The sequence below is a fragment of the Dasypus novemcinctus genome, chromosome 5 (assembly GCF_030445035.2).
Source record: "Dasypus novemcinctus isolate mDasNov1 chromosome 5, mDasNov1.1.hap2, whole genome shotgun sequence".
Taxonomy (NCBI): domain Eukaryota; kingdom Metazoa; phylum Chordata; class Mammalia; order Cingulata; family Dasypodidae; genus Dasypus; species Dasypus novemcinctus.
In genome coordinates, this window is record NC_080677.1 from 5,097,718 (window position 1) to 5,114,961 (window position 17,244).

The 17,244-nt window shown below is 49.4% G+C and overlaps 1 protein-coding gene across 5 annotated transcripts in view; it reads left to right on the plus strand.

Annotated features, from left to right (window-relative positions):
• The window catches only part of GRB10 (growth factor receptor bound protein 10), a 209,717-nt gene that overhangs the window by 90,459 nt on the left and 102,014 nt on the right, over positions 1–17,244 (plus strand). For 3 of the 5 annotated variants that reach the window (XM_012526047.4, XM_071215044.1, XM_004460755.4), the window contains one exon: positions 12,772–12,862. The exons of the other annotated variants lie outside the window; for them this stretch is intronic. In XM_012526047.4, the coding sequence (XP_012381501.1) occupies positions 12,772–12,862 (91 nt within the window). The remainder of the gene's footprint in view (positions 1–12,771; positions 12,863–17,244) is intronic. 5 annotated transcript variants of the gene reach the window in all.

Below are 17,244 nucleotides of genomic sequence, written 5' to 3' on the forward strand. Positions count from 1 at the left end.
GGCCAGGTCGGGATCCAGCAGTTCTCCTTGCTGTCAGGGCTCACTGAGTTTTGCCATGCAATAGGAAAATAGCTCTTCGTTTTCCCTTGAGATCTGTGCCCTTCGTTCAGTTTTGTCCTGGCCCACTTACTTTGCACAACATCGCGGAAGACACCTCAGTGAGCGTCAGAACTCCTGCCACCACGACCTTCAACCACGCCCTTGAACTTGGCCCGGCAGCTGCTCTCTGCCTGTCCTTCTCTTCCCTGCCCTGCAGCAGCCCGCTGGAAACAGCCATCTGTGTGCCCTCAGGGCGGGCATGGGACGAGACCCAGCTCATTGCCCTCCGCCTCCAGATTCTTGACTGTGGGCAGCCATTTACCCTTGGCCCTCTGCCCTCTGCCCGCCGGAGGGACAAAGAAATGAGGAAGAGCTGCCACCGAGGATTACTTCATCCTCAACCCTGGGGCCTTTTCCTGGTCAGCCAGGACAAGGCGAACTCTTGGCACATCCTGAGATTATTATTGAAAAGGTTCAAGGAAGAGACGCCTTGCCTCTTTCTGCTAACCGCGGGGCAGAGTGCACGTGTCTTGTGTGCCTACTGTGTGCTCAGAAGGTAGGTGCCTGGCTCGGTCATCGTCACACTGCGCATGGTCCCTGGTTCTGTCCCCTGGATTTAATGTCCTTGTTGCAGGTGGAGCAGTGCTAAGAGGAAAAGGGAAACTTCATGCTGAAGAAGTCAGAGTTGGCTTGATTGCAGGGGCGCTGTGGGCCCACCAGGGAATTTTCAGGATTATTAGCCCCATTTCAGACAGGAAAGCTGAAGCTCAGAGAAGCCAAGAGCTTATTTCCCCCGCTAGTAAACCTGGATTCTGAACCATCTCTCACCTTCAGCGCTCTATTCTTACTAGCATGCCCCTGCTTTTTTTGTTATTTAGTCCCATTTTTCCACGTGGAGCCTGCGTTGGGAGCACTTCCTGTAGATCTCAGTGGCTTGCAGGGCTTTTTATTCTTAACAGGAACCCCAGGTTCTGCTTAAAATCGCGTTAATAACTTTGGAAAGCCTTCAGCTCTATGTGCAAGGGAGAACGGCCAGTAGTGAGTAGAACAAGAAACGCCGTGCCACCCTTTACTAAACGGAAGGCATGTGTGACGTCACAGCCCTTACGCAGTGGCGTTTCACTGACTTGAAACCTTCTGCTCCTTTCCTGAACCACAGTAATTAAGTCAGAGGCATTTCCCCCCTTGGCACTGGAGTTTCTCAGCACAGGCCCGTGGGCACGCGGTGGGGTGGCTGGCGGGAGAGTGCCCGCGCGGCGGGATGGCTGGCGGGAGAGCGACCGCCAGGCCCAGCTCTCTGGATATCCCTGGCTCTCTTCAGCCCTCCTCCCCACACCAAAACCTGGCCTTGGGAATCGGCCCCTCGCGGCCGCTCCAGGAGCTCAGCCACCACGTCTCCTCTCCCAGTGTGTGTGCGTTTTCAGGTGTGTCTCTGACCACAGACCTGCAGGGTGGAGGGGAGCTGGGAAAGGCTCCGTGTCCGCACCCGGCAGGGCAGAACCACGGAGAGTGGTGTGGGCCGAGCCTTGGGCGGCTGGGGGCTGGGTTTGCGTGTGGCCGCCGGGGTGGACCTCGTCGCTGTCGGACCTCCTGGCCGGTGGAGAGGGACCACCTGCAAAGCCAGGGGAGTGAGGGCAGTCGGCCCCCGTGGCGTGCCCATCACCACCACCAGCCCCTGGGATGCAGGTGGTGGAGCCCAGCCGCTGGCCTGGGCAGGACTCAGGAGCCGGAGGGCAGCAAGGGAGCCTTGCAGGACGCCCACCAACGGGCAGAGCAGGAGGCTGCCTCGAATCCCACTGACTCGCCTGACTTACAGTCCTTTTCCAGAACCTTCCCGGAAGGGATGCTAAGAAACGGAGTTGCAGCTTTTTCGACTAGGTGCAAAACCCTTCCAGCCCGCTAACTGCTCACTGTCAGCCTCGTTCTCCTTCCTCTCTTTCCTTTGCCTGCCTGGGGTCCTGCAGTGTCAGGAGTGTGAGCATCGTCATAAAGAGGGTTAGAGCAGTGTGCCCAGGCTTCAGGGAATCTGTGAATGTTAATTTTCATGTTGGCTGTGATGCGGATTTGAAAATTCCCACACAAACCCTTCTCAAAGCTTGTAGGTGCAGATAAAGACCTCGTGTATTTTTGTCTGCTTAGTATTTCCACTTTGACATTAAATTTTTGTGTGTGTGGAAGGTCACATTATCCTTTTGGAGTTTGTACTCTTTAAATTCTTTGTGGAGTTCATTTCCCCACTTAGCTAGTATTATTTTCTTAATAAATATTCAGTGAGCGAATATTAAAAATGGTGCCTGCTTTCATTCTAAACTGCTTAGATTGATATATGCCTTCCAGTGTTCGCCTCACCTGCCCCACGTGGGCCAGTGTCTAAAATTGCTCTGTCAGCATTTGTTTCTAAGAAAACTCTTTATTTGCTTGAGGAAAAATAGATCTGGAAGAAAATCAGGACAGGTGTTAAGTGAGCTCGCATTGCATGGCATATACAGTACCCATCATTCACAGCTGTTCCCCTTTTCCTGACCCTTGATGTTGGAGTTGGTAATGAAAGAGGTGTGAAGGTGGTGATGGAGCAGGTGGAGGTGATGGAGGGCATGGAGACAGATTAGGAGATGGTGGAGGTGGAGGTGGAGGAGATGGTGAAAGTGGAAAGAATGAAGAGGTGGAGGTGGTAGAGGTGAGGGTGGAAGTAGGTAGTGGTAGTGGAGATAGAGATGGAAGTGGAGGTGGTGGAAGTGATGATGGTAGTGGTGTTGGTGGAGGTGATGATGGAAGTGCAGTTGGTGGAGGTGGAGGTGATGATGGAAGTGGTGGAGTTGGTGGAGGGGGAGGTGAGGACGGAAGTGGTGGAGTTGGTGGAGGGGGAGGTGAGGACAGAAGTGGTGGAGTTGGTGGAGGGGGAGGTGAGGACGGAAGTGGTGGATTTGGTGGAGGGGGAGGTGAGGACGGAAGTGGTGGAGTTGGTGGAGGGGGAGGTGAGGACGGAAGTGGTGGATTTGGTGGAGGGGGAGGTGAGGACGGAAGTGGTGGAGTTGGTGGAGGGGGAAGTGAGGACGGATGTGGTGGAGTTGGTGGAGGGGGAGGTGAGGACAGAAGTGGTGGAGTTGGTGGAAGGGGAGGTGAGGACGGAAGTGGTGGAATTGGTGGAGGGGGAGGTGAGGACGGAAGTGGTGGAGTTGGTGGAGGGGGAGGTGAGGACAGAAGTGGTGGAGTTGGTGGAGGGGGAAGTGAGGACGGATGTGGTGGAGTTGGTGGAGGGGGAGGTGAGGACAGAAGTGGTGGAGTTGGTGGAGGGGGAGGTGAGGACGGAAGTGGTGGAGTTGGTGGAGGGGGAGGTGAGGACAGAAGTGGTGGAGTTGGTGGAGGGGGAGGTGAGGACGGAAGTGGTGGAGTTGGTGGAGGGGGAGGTGAGGACGGATGTGGTGGAGTTGGTGGAGGGGGAGGTGAGGACGGATGTGGTGGAGTTGGTGGAGGGGGAGGTGAGGACGGATGTGGTGGAGTTGGTGGAGGGGGAGGTGAGGACGGAAGTGGTGGAGTTGGTGGAGGGGGAGGTGAGGACGGAAGTGGTGGAGTTGGTGGAGGGGGAAGTGAGGACGGATGTGGTGGAGTTGGTGGAGGGGGAGGTGAGGACGGAAGTGGTGGAGTTGGTGGAGGGGGAGGTGAGGACGGAAGTGGTGGAGTTGGTGGAGGGGGAGGTGAGGACGGAAGTGGTGGAGTTGGTGGAGGGGGAGGTGAGGACGGAAGTGGTGGAGTTGGTGGAGGGGGAGGTGAGGACGGAAGTGGTGGAGTTGGTGGAGGGGGAGGTGAGGACGGAAGTGGTGGAGTTGGTGGAGGGGGAAGTGAGGACGGATGTGGTGGAGTTGGTGGAGGGGGAGGTGAGGACGGATGTGGTGGAGTTGGTGGAGGGGGAGGTGAGGATGGAAGTGGTGGAGTTGGTGGAGGGGGAAGTGAGGACGGATGTGGTGGAGTTGGTGGAGGGGGAGGTGAGGACAGAAGTGGTGGAGTTGGTGGAGGGGGAGGTGAGGATGGAAGTGGTGGAGTTGGTGGAGGTGATGATGGAATTGGCAGAGGTGGAGGAAGTGGAGGTGGTGGGGGTGATGATGGAGCAGGTGATGGAGTAGGCAGAGGCAGCAGTGGTGGCATCAGCAGATAGTGGTAGCGATAAAATTAGCAAGCAGCTCTCCTGAGTAAATGCTCGACGTACATGATCACCCAAAACTTTTACAACAAGCAGTCCTATGAGGTTAAGTGTCTTCCACAAGATCATGGAGCTGGTTTTTGTAGACATTCTAGAACTAGTGCTCTTCACCTGTAGACTGATCTGCCTACTTATGTGGGAATTTCAAATAAAAAAAAATAGTAACAAAATTGGACAAAACCCTTTTATTTTAGGAAAAACGTGTCAAGTTTGGTGGACTCTCTGAGCATGAGATAGTTTTCTAGGTGATGGAAATGTTCTTTTATAAATTTAGATTGTGGCGACGATTATGCAAATCTGAATGTAGTAAGATTTATTGGATTGTACATTTAAAACAGATGAATTTTCTGTTATGTCAATTATATGTCAATAAAATTGTATAAAAATATAAAAGAATGACAGGTTCCCCTCTCCCTCTGGAAAGTTGATGTTTATGTGCCCAACAGAGCATAATCGTTTATTTAAAATTAGGCAATTCATGTACTACTCTTGCTTATAATATAAAGAAGAGCTGCACTTTGAGGTAGTTGTACAGAAAGAAACAACTCAGTATCGAGTATATGTCACTCTTCTATGTGTTTGTAGCTCTATAGTGGTTGGGTACAGTAAGATTGTAAGAAAACGGAACAGTTTTTTATAGAATAGGATTTTCTCTGCTAGGATTGGATTCTTCATTTATTTTGGAGAAAAGATTTTCCTACACTGAACAGAGGTAGTCCAGGTGTTTTCATATCGAAGTCAGCAGCCTTTATAAATGCAATTCTCTATAAAAAGAATTACCCTTGTTTCTTGATACAGGAAGGTTTTCGTGGTGAGTTTTTCCCTTACCTTGTCTCAGTTTCCTTTAAGTTCATGTCTTGGTTTTAGGGTTTGCTTAGAAATCTCTTGCTCCCTGTGCTCTTTCATAAACATGAAGAGTTGTGTCATTTTGGGCAAAAACTGGCTCTGATTCATTTTTCTGAGTGTCACTCAGAAGAGGCAAGGAGAGGATGCTGCAGCCCCTACCAGGTTCTCTGATGTTTTGGAAATGCTTGTGGTTGGTTAGTAGAATGACCAATGTCGTAGTCATTTGTGGCTCAGTTGTGGTTAAAAACACGGCGTGTTTTCTGAGTCACATCCATTCTGTACGTGCATCATAAACACATTTCTTACTGCGATGCCTTGGGCAATCCACCTCTGTCCCCATCTTTCCCACTGATTTGGAAGAGTAGGGATAATTGCACCTATCAGACAGTGTAGAGGAAAATGCACATACATCATCTGGTACAATAGCCGGTGCCCAGTATATGCAATCACAACCCTGCCATTTTTACATTATTTTTTAGTAAAAATAGGCAAATGTCTGTGTAGCTGGGGAGGGGGATAGTGAATGTTGTGTGATCCTTATCTTTAACAGCTCTAGCAGGTGGTAGATCTTGGAAAGTTCTAGAGTAGCCGTGCAGATAGTTGACAGCAGCAGGTGTCAGGCAATAAGAAGTGTGTTTGTAAAATTGAAGGATGTATCCAATGTTTAGAATTGCAGATAATATGAATTAATAGATAATAGAATCATTTATTCTTCGCTGGGGCAGCAGTCTCTGTTCAATGGATTTTCATTGTGACTCATTTTACAACTCTAAATGCTTTTGAATCCCCCTCATTCCCTTCTCTGTGCTGTCGATTGTTTATCTCCGCATAACTAGGGAGCTTGTCTTCTTTGCCTTTATTCATGTCCCTGGAGATACCGTGCACAGGGCAGGGCCAAGGACAGCCCTGTGACATCCCACTCAAGGAACTTCTTAGTCCAGGGTTTAGGTAGTCGAGTTAATAATACCTGCTGGGCAGGACCAATTGTTAAGAGATTAGTCACTGACAAGTCCTTTATTTGCAACATTTTAATTTCATCCTCATAGCTGACCTGTGAAGCAACCCTTCTGGCCCCAGAAATGCAGAGGCAGGATGTTGCCTAAAGTAATGCCATTGACTTAGTCTGCAAAGTTACTAGGATTTGACCCCAAATTCTGGCCTTGAGGGCTTTCACTCCCTTTGGCTCTGTGTATATCTTGTTAAATTCTCCTAACTGCTCTCCTGGCACACTTACTCGTGTGACGTCTTCAGCTAAGGAAGGTGCTCGACTTGCCCAGTGGACCTTCCTCTGGTTCTCTTGAGCATCGTGTACTGTTAGGTGGCCGCCGGCTGAGGCGTGCAGGTGCCAGCTGACGACTGGTGGAAACCCACTGTTCCTCCTCACGTTCACGCCATGCGCCCCGTCATCTCTCTTACCGGCCCCCGACAGCCTGAGCTGTGCTTGGGAGCCGTGCCTGTGGAATTCTGTGCTCCAGGGCCTTCTGCTCGCCCCCACGGCGATGCAGGCCTCCTGCCCCGGGTCTGGGGGAGAGGCTGGACCAGGCACCAGGGCTTTAAGGCCGAGCCCACATGGGCAAGCTGCGCGTTAATCAATTCACCCTCGTTCTTTTCCACTTAGAATTATGGGAGGGGCAAGAGAAACAGCTACGAGGAGGCAGAGAGCCCTCCAGGAAGAGGAGGCCTTCGGGTGAGGCCTTGAAGGTTGAGTCGGTGGAGGATGAGTATGGGTGGGTGGGAAGGGCGCGCCAGAGCGTGAGGAGTCCAGGGTGGGGGGCAGCCAGGGGCTGGCGGGCAGCTCGGGTGGGTTCGAGGAGAAGGGAGCTGGAGAGGAGGGTCTCGGCCTTCTCGTGGAAGGGATTCACACGTGGCAGAAGCTCTGCAGCTGTGTGTGCATCGGCATCTCCGCAGGGACCCCGTCACCAGGGATCCAAACGGGTTGGGTCTGGCCGGGGCCCAGGAGTCTGCATTTCTAACAGTTCTTCTCAGCGTGGCAGATGCTGCTCCTCCAGGGACCCCACGTTGAGAACCGCTGCCCCCCCCGAGGCGCATGGCCGGGCAGATCTGAGCGTTGGCTCAGCTGCTTCCCTTCCCAACCTGGCTTCATTTTCATGGTGTTTGGGTTCTTCATCAGCAAAAGTCGGGAAGTAGAAGTATCCCGGCCCCCCCTCCCCCCAGGTCAGCACGCAGCAGCGGCACAGCCCCAGGGCGGCGCGCGGGGAGTGGAGGGACCCGCGCCCTCGGGAGAAGCCTGCTGGGGGCAGGGCCCGGGCGTCGTGGACACATGGCCTTTCGTGGAGAAACAGCACCGCCAACCTGAGGGTAACCCACCCCCTGCCCACCGTCTCCCGCCTCAGGGTGCCGTATCACCTGAGCAGGAAACCAGAGGGCAGGAGGGAAGCGATCCTTGTCGCTCCGCAGAACCAGGTAGCCCAGCGCCTGCCCGCGGTGAGCCGGCTTGGAGTGCTACGTTTTCTGTGTTCTTTTTTATTTTTTTAATTTTTTTTCATCATGAGATATTCATTGCACTTGGTGAGTACATCTCTGAGCACCGCTGCACCTCATGGTCAATGGTCCACACCATAGCCCTCACTCTCCCCCAGTCCACCCAGTGGGCCACGGGAGGACATACAATGTCCCTGCAGCACCACCCAGGACAGCTCCAGCTGTGTTCTTTTTAAACACTTACTTTAATGAAGGCAGTGTTTCTGCCCCTCGTCCTTTGGGTGGAACCGGGCTTCTGACTCTGGAAACTAATTTTAATGCCGTGAGGCTCTGGGGAGGTCGGGCGGGCGCTGCCGAGAGCAGTGACCTGTGAAGCTTTAATTAGGAGCCCCAGGCCTTCGGTCCCCCTGTCCTTCCACCTGTGGACAGCCTGGCAATTAAGGGCTCCGGCGGAAACGAGCCTTTGCAGCTGCCAGCCACCTTCAGCAGAGAAGCCGCAAGTCCCCTTTGCGGGGCCGGGGCCGTGCGCAGGAGGGAGCGGCAGAGCAGGCGGCGCGGGAGCTGACCCCCAGGGACAGCAGAGCCCCCGGCGCTCCTGACTCCAGGGGAAGGCTTGGTCGTCTAGAAAGGAAGCTAGACAGACGGACAAAGAGGAGCCAGCGGCAAGAGGAAACCAAGTGCGCACAATGGTGACCTTTTATTCCTGCCCCAGTTTGTCTTTCCCTGCACCTGGCAAAGCGCCACTGTTAGTCTTTCAGCGGCGGGGAGCCGTTTCCACCTGACCTTTCAGTACTGTCAGGGGTTTTTCAGAATGCCGCGTCGGTTCCGTTTCCCCGCTGCCTTTGGTGTGACAAAAGTCATCGCTTTTCATTACCGTTAGGTCTCTCTTGGTGTCTCAAGATAACAGGCTTCTTGTCTGCAGCTTCTATCTGTTGATAACACAGTGTACATGGTACATTTCTTTTTTGACCTGGGAGTTTTTTATTATTATTATTTTTTACATATTTATAGTTAAGACAAATTAGCAGTATCTAGAGATCTTGTTCTTAACTGCTATAATTTGTCAGGCAGGCCTGTCAGATTTGGAACAGTCCTGGAGGTGTAGACCTGCCAGGTAAAATATAAGATGCACAGTTAAATTTGAATTTCAGATCAACAGCTCATCCCTCTTTAGTATGTTTCAAATATTTCATGGGACTTGAGCCATACTCGAGCTATCACTTGTTGATTCACATGTAACTGGACGTACTATGATTTTATTTGGTAAATCTGGTATCCTTGAGCTCGGTTGCTCTAATAGGGTTGAAACTTGTCTTCCAAGTAGGCATCTCAGTGGAGTTTGGGGTCTTGCCTTTTGCAAGAGAACCTTTCAGGGCAAACAGTGGATCTCAAACAAGTGGACACACAGATACTTCAGGCGGTTGTTAATCCAAAGAGTTTCACCCCATCCTTGGAGGCAGGGGCATTCTGGGGGCTTTACAAAACAGGTTTGGGTGATCTGATTCCAATCAGCTGATCCAGCAGCAACCTTCTTGCTAGCACTGTGTAGTCAGTGCTTATTTATGTGGAAGTAAATATTCCAGAGACATTTTAATAATTTCAGCAAACTTTGAAAATATTCTAAAATTTGCTTGGGAGAAAATGACTAAGGGATTCCTGTCAAAGAAACTAGAGGGGAAATGTACCGCAGATGTTAAAACATGTTGGCAAGCTGTGATTGTTAAAAATATGACCCTGGCGGGAATGGAAGACTCAGTGGACGCTAGTAGGTAACTGAGAATGACTCGTGTGTGTGCTCATGATTAATAACATATTACGAAGGTGACATCCTGCTTTAGAGTTCAGTCGGTGCTGACTGTTGGCCAGCCGTGGGGTGAACTGGTCAGCCATGGGGGATGTCACTTTATATGTTCACCTCTTACTGTCCACCAAGGTGGATGTCCAGTAGATTAAAGAGTAGAACCTCAAGTGGGGGGTGGGATTTAAAGATAAGCCTGTGTATTTCAAATTTATGGATAGAAGGTAGAACGTACTTTTCAAGCATAAAACAATTAAATCAAAAAGAAAAATTCCCTAAACTCGACTCCATGAGTTAGACTTCTGAGCATCAAAAATATAATTAAATCTTGAGACAGACAAGGTGGGAAGAGTATTTCCTATACATATGACTCAGATGAGTGTCCTGTCGCATAAAGAGCCTGTTGTTGAGTTGAGAAGCAAAACCGAGCGCCCAGTGGGCCAGTGGCATCACCAGGCTACCTCGTGGGCGCTCATCAGGCGTCACACCCAGCTTTGTCCCTTACTTTGTGAACAGACGCCTCCGTCAATCCCCGAAGGGGCTCTCCTAACCCATTTTACACATGAGAACATCAGCTGCGTCCAGGTCACTGGCCCAGTGCCCTCAGCTGCTGAGTCAGAGAGCTTCACTCGTTCAACGACCTTTTGGAGTCCAGAGCCCTTGTCTAGTCGAGCCCACCTGTTCAACGGAGAGTCCAGAGGAAGGAGCACTCAGGACTAAGAATGTGAAAAATGTGCACCCTCGTTAGTGTTTAGAGACGTGCGCTTTAAAACCACAGGATGAGGCTATTACTTACCTTTAGAATTGGCAGGAAAAAACTTTGCACAGAAATAACCAGTTGTATTCCTGGCTGCCTCTGGTATATTATGAGGTGGGTTTTGGGTAGAATGGCAAATTGTATGAAGAAGAGTTTGAGAGCGTGTATCTAGAGTCTTAAGAAAAAAATGCACGCAACCTTTGACCGCCTCATTCTACTTGTAGGTAGCGTTCCCAATCTTATCATCAGAAGTGTTGACAGTTTTCATGTACAGAGGTGCTTACTTGAGCATTATTTCTGCTCTCCAAAAATTGCGAGCAACTCAGGTGTCTACTAGTAGTTCAGAAACCACAATAAAGGTATTTACCAAGGTTTTAATATAACCTGCTCTTAGGTTAATTGGGGAAAAAAGCAAAACACAAAATAGATTACACACCCTGATGTTAGCAGCATCTGGCTGTGCATCGTAAAGATGGAAAGGCCAGGAAAATGCTGTGAGCCTAGGGTCATGGGATTTACCCTAACTTTTATTTCTTATTTTTCTTTTCTTATTTCTACACAGCACTTAAAAAATTTAATATGTCTTCTTTTAAAATTAGGAAAAAAGGAAACAGAAACTTGTCTCAGATGGTGGGAAAGTGTAGCTTGGATGGAGAGGTGCATTAGGTGTGCAACTGCAGAAACCAGAACTAAACTGGGGGACCCCAGATTGGGGGAGGTGTGCGTCCCTGCTGACTTTGGGCAGCTGGGAGGTACCACGTTCTAAACCAGGCTGGACGCCACGCCCTGCAGACTGCGCCCTCCAGCTTTCTCCATTAGATCCTTACGGTTGCCATCTTCATCAGTAGGCGTTGATGAAACACACCGTCCCACTCAGCCACCCAGGGGCATCGACCCGGGCAGAGTGCTGGTCGAAACCCGTATTTCTCGACATGGAAGATCTCATGCAGTGTTTATTAAAATACCGCAAGATGTGTGATGCAACTACAATTCCATTCATTATTAGGATCATTTTTCAGCCCCAAGTGATTCCTATATAGCACCCATGTTCTCTGTAAATAACTCAGACAGTACAAGTATACACATACAATGTGTACCTTTTCTCTTTTTCTAAAAGAACGTCTCAGAAAATAATAGGAAAATGTCTTTGGGGAGTGAGAATACAGCAAGGTTCGCTTTAATTTTTTTCTTAGTACTTTTCTAAAGCATCTAATATTTTCATAATTAGCAAGTATTGACCATCTATAATTTTTTATAAAAGAAAGCTGTTTCTTTTGTAGGGGGTAAAAAGAGAGAGAGAGAAACAAGCGATGATACCTCCCATTGCACAGAGCTTTGTTTTGCTTAGCTTTGTTTTCCCCAGATTTTCTGGAGGCAGGTGAGGAGGCAGCTTTGCCTTCGCAGGGTGCAGACCTCTTTCCTGGAGTTGGTAGAAGTGGAGAGCGGGTGCTGCCTGAATCTCCCCTTGGAGATCCTGCCTCCCCTGCCCCTTGTGAGTGGGCTGTGGCGTGGCGTTGACCAGTCCTTACCTGTTTACAAACAGGTGGGCTTTCACACCCTCGAGCTGGTGCCACCACCAAGCCCGGCTTACACGCGCGCAGGTGAAGGCTCTCGAGGCGACGCTTGGCTGGGAGGCGTGCAGGCGGCGAACAGGGCGGCGGGTCCAAGCCCTGCCCTCGAGTCACCAGGTGCACCTTGAGTTTCTTGGGCCGCTGGTGCGGTGTAATGTGCTGGAAAGGAGCTAGACCACGAGTGTCCTGTTCCAGTGCTGTGCGCCCACTTCTTGTGCCTCAGTTTCCTCGTCTGCAGCCCAGCCTGCGAGAGTGAGCACTAGGCACGTGGTGGCTTTTGCCAGAGCCTTGTGGGTGTGCATGCCTGGGAACATTTCTCAGGCAGCAGGTTGAAGTCCTGGGCCATCCTTCTGCACAGGTAGGGATGAAGTTGCTTTTTTTAAGGCTTTACTGCAGACCTTGTACTTTTTTGCATACTTCTACAGGGGTCATACATATATGCGTTGTAAAAATTTCAAATTCTTCATAACTTGACAACAGAAAATTGACACCCCTCGCCCCCCAAGTTCATCCCTGCCCATGTTTTGGTATAAGAGTATAAATGTGATAAGGCACACTTTCTTTTCCCTACATTTGGCTTCGTTGTATTCCCAGGGAGATTTTTTTTCTGGCGTTCTGGGCTTGGTTACAATGTTGCTGTTTTCATTTTCATTAACATTTTTTGTCTTCGCCCTGATGTCTGAAAACTGCCGGGAGGTTCTTGAGCTGTGCTTTGGGAACCATTTACAGAACACTTTCTGAATATTTCTGTAGCAGGTAACAGGCGACCTATGTCTTGATTAACGGCGCAGTTGTTAGGAAAAATGCCTGTGCCCTGTGAGTGCTAATTGTTTACATTCATTGCCTAAGCTAAGCAGTGGAGTTGGCAATCATTCTTTAAGAACTGCTATTCAGGGAAAGCTATCTAGGCCAAAAGACTTGTCATTTTCCTTCTAACTCCCTTGCCAGACAGGTTTGCACCTTTTCGTGGTTTACCTCCCATTTGGGGCGTATTTTAAACAGCTGTTGTTTCCATTTTAAAAGGGGAATAAAGTGAAAGGAAGCCAGGGATTGAGGAAGGGCGGTGCGGAAGTGTGAAATGCTCATTGGACCTGAGCCTTTCTGCTGTTTCTTTTTTTAGGATAAGGTCAAGCAGACTTCTCCTCCCGGCCACAGAGACCTGGGGGAACGGGGCTTCCCCGCGCCGTCTAGCCGCCTCGTGAATCACCAAGGTAAGGTGCGCTCTGCGTGCGGCGTCTCCCTCGTCCGCCGCCCAGGCACGCGGTCACTCCCAGCTCCAGCGTGGACTCCTAAAAGTTGTGCTTGATCTAATACGGGAAGCCCCTGGCTCCAGTGCTTCTTTTCCCCTTAAGGAAAACACATGCTAAAGAAGCTGTGATTCCTTCCTCCAGTTCCTTTCCGTTAACAGACTTCAATGAGGGAACCTCCAAATCGCTTCCACTTGAGTTATTTCAAGATGACACCTTGCGGCGCCTTGACCGTGTGGGGAACCCCGTGCAGTCGTCGTAGTTTTGCCCTCTTTACGTGTGCAGTTGAGTTGGTTTTGGGGAGCGGGGACTCTTCCCTGCCTTGTCTGAGGTTCTTGCACCGTTTCATTGCTGGTGGGGTTGTCCTGGGAAAGGGAAAGAAAGAGGCTGGAAGTGTGCATGAGTTAAACTCAGTCTAAGAAGGGAAGGCTGCAGTGTCAGCTGAGCCACCCAGAAACAGAACCGGCCCCATGAGTATATGGCTGATTGTTGGGAATATTAGGGAGTTTAGGTACAAGAACTCAAAGGGTTTAAAGCTGGTAGGAATTAGAATAATCAGAGATTTTATTTTATGTTTTAAGTTGCTTAATGAGAATGTAGATAAAATTTAGCAAAATAAAAGCAGAGCTCTGATTATGAAGTCAAAGAAGTGTTTTCTCAAGTGTTAGAAGTTGAGTAAAACCAGCCAGGATGTTCTGCATCAGGCATAATTACAGGGTCACCTTTTAGAAAACTTTTTTAGGAAACTTTTTCAAATGAGGTGATGCAAGGGAAAGAGTACTGGTTTATTAACATTGGCTTTGAAACCTGGGAAAGTTTAAACTTATTAAATTTTGTTGCTTATCCCCGTTTAAATGAGATAATTTATCATCTAAATCTTGGTATTAATGGTCACATAAAAATCTGTATGTTAACACTTTAAAAAGGGAATTAGGAAAAAGTATTGAAAAAAACACCTTTCTCATCTTTCGTCTCTAAAGCGTGTGATCAGCTATCCCACCATAGCAAAGCAGCGCTGTTAGGACCAGTAACGGAGATGTGCAGCTCAGGAGGTGCGCGGCACAGGAGGTGGGATGGGATTCGGTGCGGAGAGTCGATTCTCCTTCCGGGAATGGAGAGGAACAGTGGGTGGTTGATGCTCAGCTTGTGCCCCTGACCACCACGCGGCCCAGCCGTGGGAAAGGACGGACTCGGCCTGCCCCCGCGGGGACCCTCCTGCTCAACGGTCCGTTCACGCACTCCCCTGACGGCCGCTCTTCCCTCCGGCCCACAGTCATTCCACACGCAGCGTTTGAGACAGGAAGCCCGAAAGGGCTCCGGCTGGCGCACATCCAGGGTCAGCATCGCCGCAGGACAGCACGTGGTGCCCACTGGGCCGAGTGCAGGGCCTCCCGAGTAACGCAGGTGAGGTCACCCGCCTCCACCAGAGACCGCGAGCAGGGCCAGGGCCAAGTTCACTGCCTAGCCGGGAACCGGGGTGTGGCTCCCTGCCCTTCAAGACCGAGAAAAGCCCGCTGCTGGGTCTACGGTCTACGGCGTGTGCCGACTCGGGACCAGGGAGCCGAGAGAGCAGCACCGGGCAGCCCCGCTCAGTGACGCGGCTGCAGCCTCCACTGCCTTCCAGTGGGCAGCGCCCCCCACTGCCCCCTCGGCCCCGAGGCAGGAGGATGGCACAAGGAAACCCAACACGAGACCTTCTGGCCGGAGTCTGCACGCCAGCCTTCCAGGGCCCCGGAAGCCCTGCCGTGCGAAGAGACACAGCTGGCCAAACGGACACCTGCCACCTTAGAGCACATGCAGGAAACATCGGCCCGACAGAGGCTCTACAGTGGGGCGTGGGTGAGGCTCGCCCCAGGGAAAGAGGGACGGGCAAGAAAGTGTGAAGCAGGGACAGCTGGATGAGAGGAAGCGGCCGTTAGGACTGTCGGAGAGGGCATGCCCAGTTAGGGTGACGTTTCAGAAAATGCTGGATTGGGTCTACAGATTGTTAATGAATTGGAGAAGTAGGACCAAGAGAATCTACTTGCTGTGGCACAGAGAGACAAGGACAAAATAGGAGTGGGCAGGGAGACGTAGAAACTTACAGGACCCTGGGAAGAGGGGATAGCAGGAATGCAGAGAAGGAAGATGGAAAGAGATACTAGCCGAGGATTTTCCAGAACTGAAGAAAGACACAAGTCTCCAAACTGTACTCACAGAACTAAACAGAAAAATAAAGATTCATCCACATCTAAAAACATAGCATAATTCCAGAAAACCGAAGAGAAAGCAAATGTGTGTGGGCAGAACAGGTTTTTAACACAGGAAGACAAAGTAGATGCTAGAAGACAATGCAGCTATATTATCAGAGTGCTGAGGAAAAATTAACTGTCAGTCTAGAATTTTATACTATTGTATCCTTTAGTAGTGAAGGCAAAATAAAGCTTTTTTAGACAAAGACTGAGAAAATTCATTTCCAGCAATCCTTACTGTAAGAATTAATTGGCGTTTGTATTCCACAAAGAAGAAATGTGATTGCTTAGGTGAAAATAAGGGTATAAGATAATAATGTGCAGAGAAATCGATACAATTTGTAAGTTAATTCCTTATTATTAGTGAAAATAAAGTAAAAGTAAAACTCTAGGTGATAAGATACTGGGAATGTATGTGTGTGCCATTTGGGAGTGGGAGGTGGTTTGGTGAGTAGTTAAGTCTTAAAGCCCTAGTCAGAAGAAGCAAAATGTAGAATAACTTGAAGACTACATTTTTAAAAAAATTATGCCTATGTGTGTATCTTAAAATATTAGGTGCAGGTATTGACTATTATTACTAAAAGGATATATTATAATTGCTAGCTTCTAACCCAGCAGGAAAAGGTATAAGATAGTATTTTTAAAAACATCAATCCAATCAAAGTTAGAAAAGGAAGGAAATAGTATGTGAAGAAAAAAGGCTGTCAAACAGAAACCATAAAATAAGAGGGTAGGAAAACTGTAGATATCACTGACTTGGATTAATTGATGTAGCAGAATCCTGAACCCGGCAAACCGAGAGTCTTGTTTCTTCTCTAAAACCTGTGTAACTTTTTACAAAGCTGACCATATACGGAAAGTTGCATGGCATTTTGAGCAATCTGTTCCAGGCAAGCCATGTTCTTTGACCCAGTGTGATTAAATCAGAAGTCCACATAAAAAGTTAAAACCAAAACACACAAATACGTGTGTGGAAACCTTAAAACATGCTCCTGCTTTGCCCACGGGTTAAAGAGGGAATTGCAGGGAGAATATCAAATGTTTGGAACTGAGTGAAAATGTGCTACAGGTTAAAAGTTGTGTGGCATCGCTGAGGTATTGCTGTGGACTCAATTTCTAAACTTTAAAAAGAAGAAAAATTGAAATGGGAAAAATGAAAATTGAATAACCCTAAGGAACCTAGGAGGAAAGGAATAATAGAATTAAGACCAGAGATTACTGGAATAATAAAGAAAGAATCACCAGAGAGGAACAAACACCAAAGCCAGTATCTGTAAAGACGACGGTAAGAGCAAATCTCTAGCATGTCTCCCAGGGGAAATAGAGGCACAAGGAAAAGACTGGTTAAGTTTGGGTATAATATAAAAAAACAAATTTTTGCAGAAACATAGTAGACAGTGTTAGAAGAGCAAAAAGGCTCCCTCCAGCCTGGAAGAAGATATTTACAGTGCATATAGCATGCAGACTATTGGGATCCCTCCATTTCTTAAAAAATACCTGTAAATCAATAAGAAAGAGGCATCAAATGGGAAAACTCAAACAGCGTGAGTAGGCAGCTTGCAACGAGGGAAAATGTCATGTGAATGGATCTGATTTGGGGCGTTCATTTCACATGAAAAATGTGGAAACAAACTGAGCTGGAAATCGTGGACACCAAGCTCTGGGATTCGTTGCATGGAACAGAAAAGCATAAATCTCTCCTTCAAGCACGTCTGGGCGCTGTGCATTCTTCTTCCCTCGTGTCATCTGTCATGAGCGGCCTTGGCCTTGGCAGCTCTCCGGCAGGTGCAGTAAAAGCCCCGCTGCCTCTCCCCGGCCGGCTGCAGCCTAGCAGGGTGGGAGTCTGCCGCTCGGGTCCCTAGCCCTTCCCTTCCCAACCTCGTGCCTGACAGGATGTTAAACACGCAGCTTCTTTTTAACGAGACGCCTTGGGACCCCTGAACGAATCTGGCCGCGATGCAGTCTGTTCTTTCTTGCTCCCCTAATTTCCCCGGCGTGATCAGATGCTGTGATGGCAAGGCCTGCGCTTTGCATGCTGTATTTGTTCGGAAGTTTGCTGATTCCCCGCAGGGCATCAGATGTGGGGAATGCGAGATTAGCTGTGACTTTCCTTGA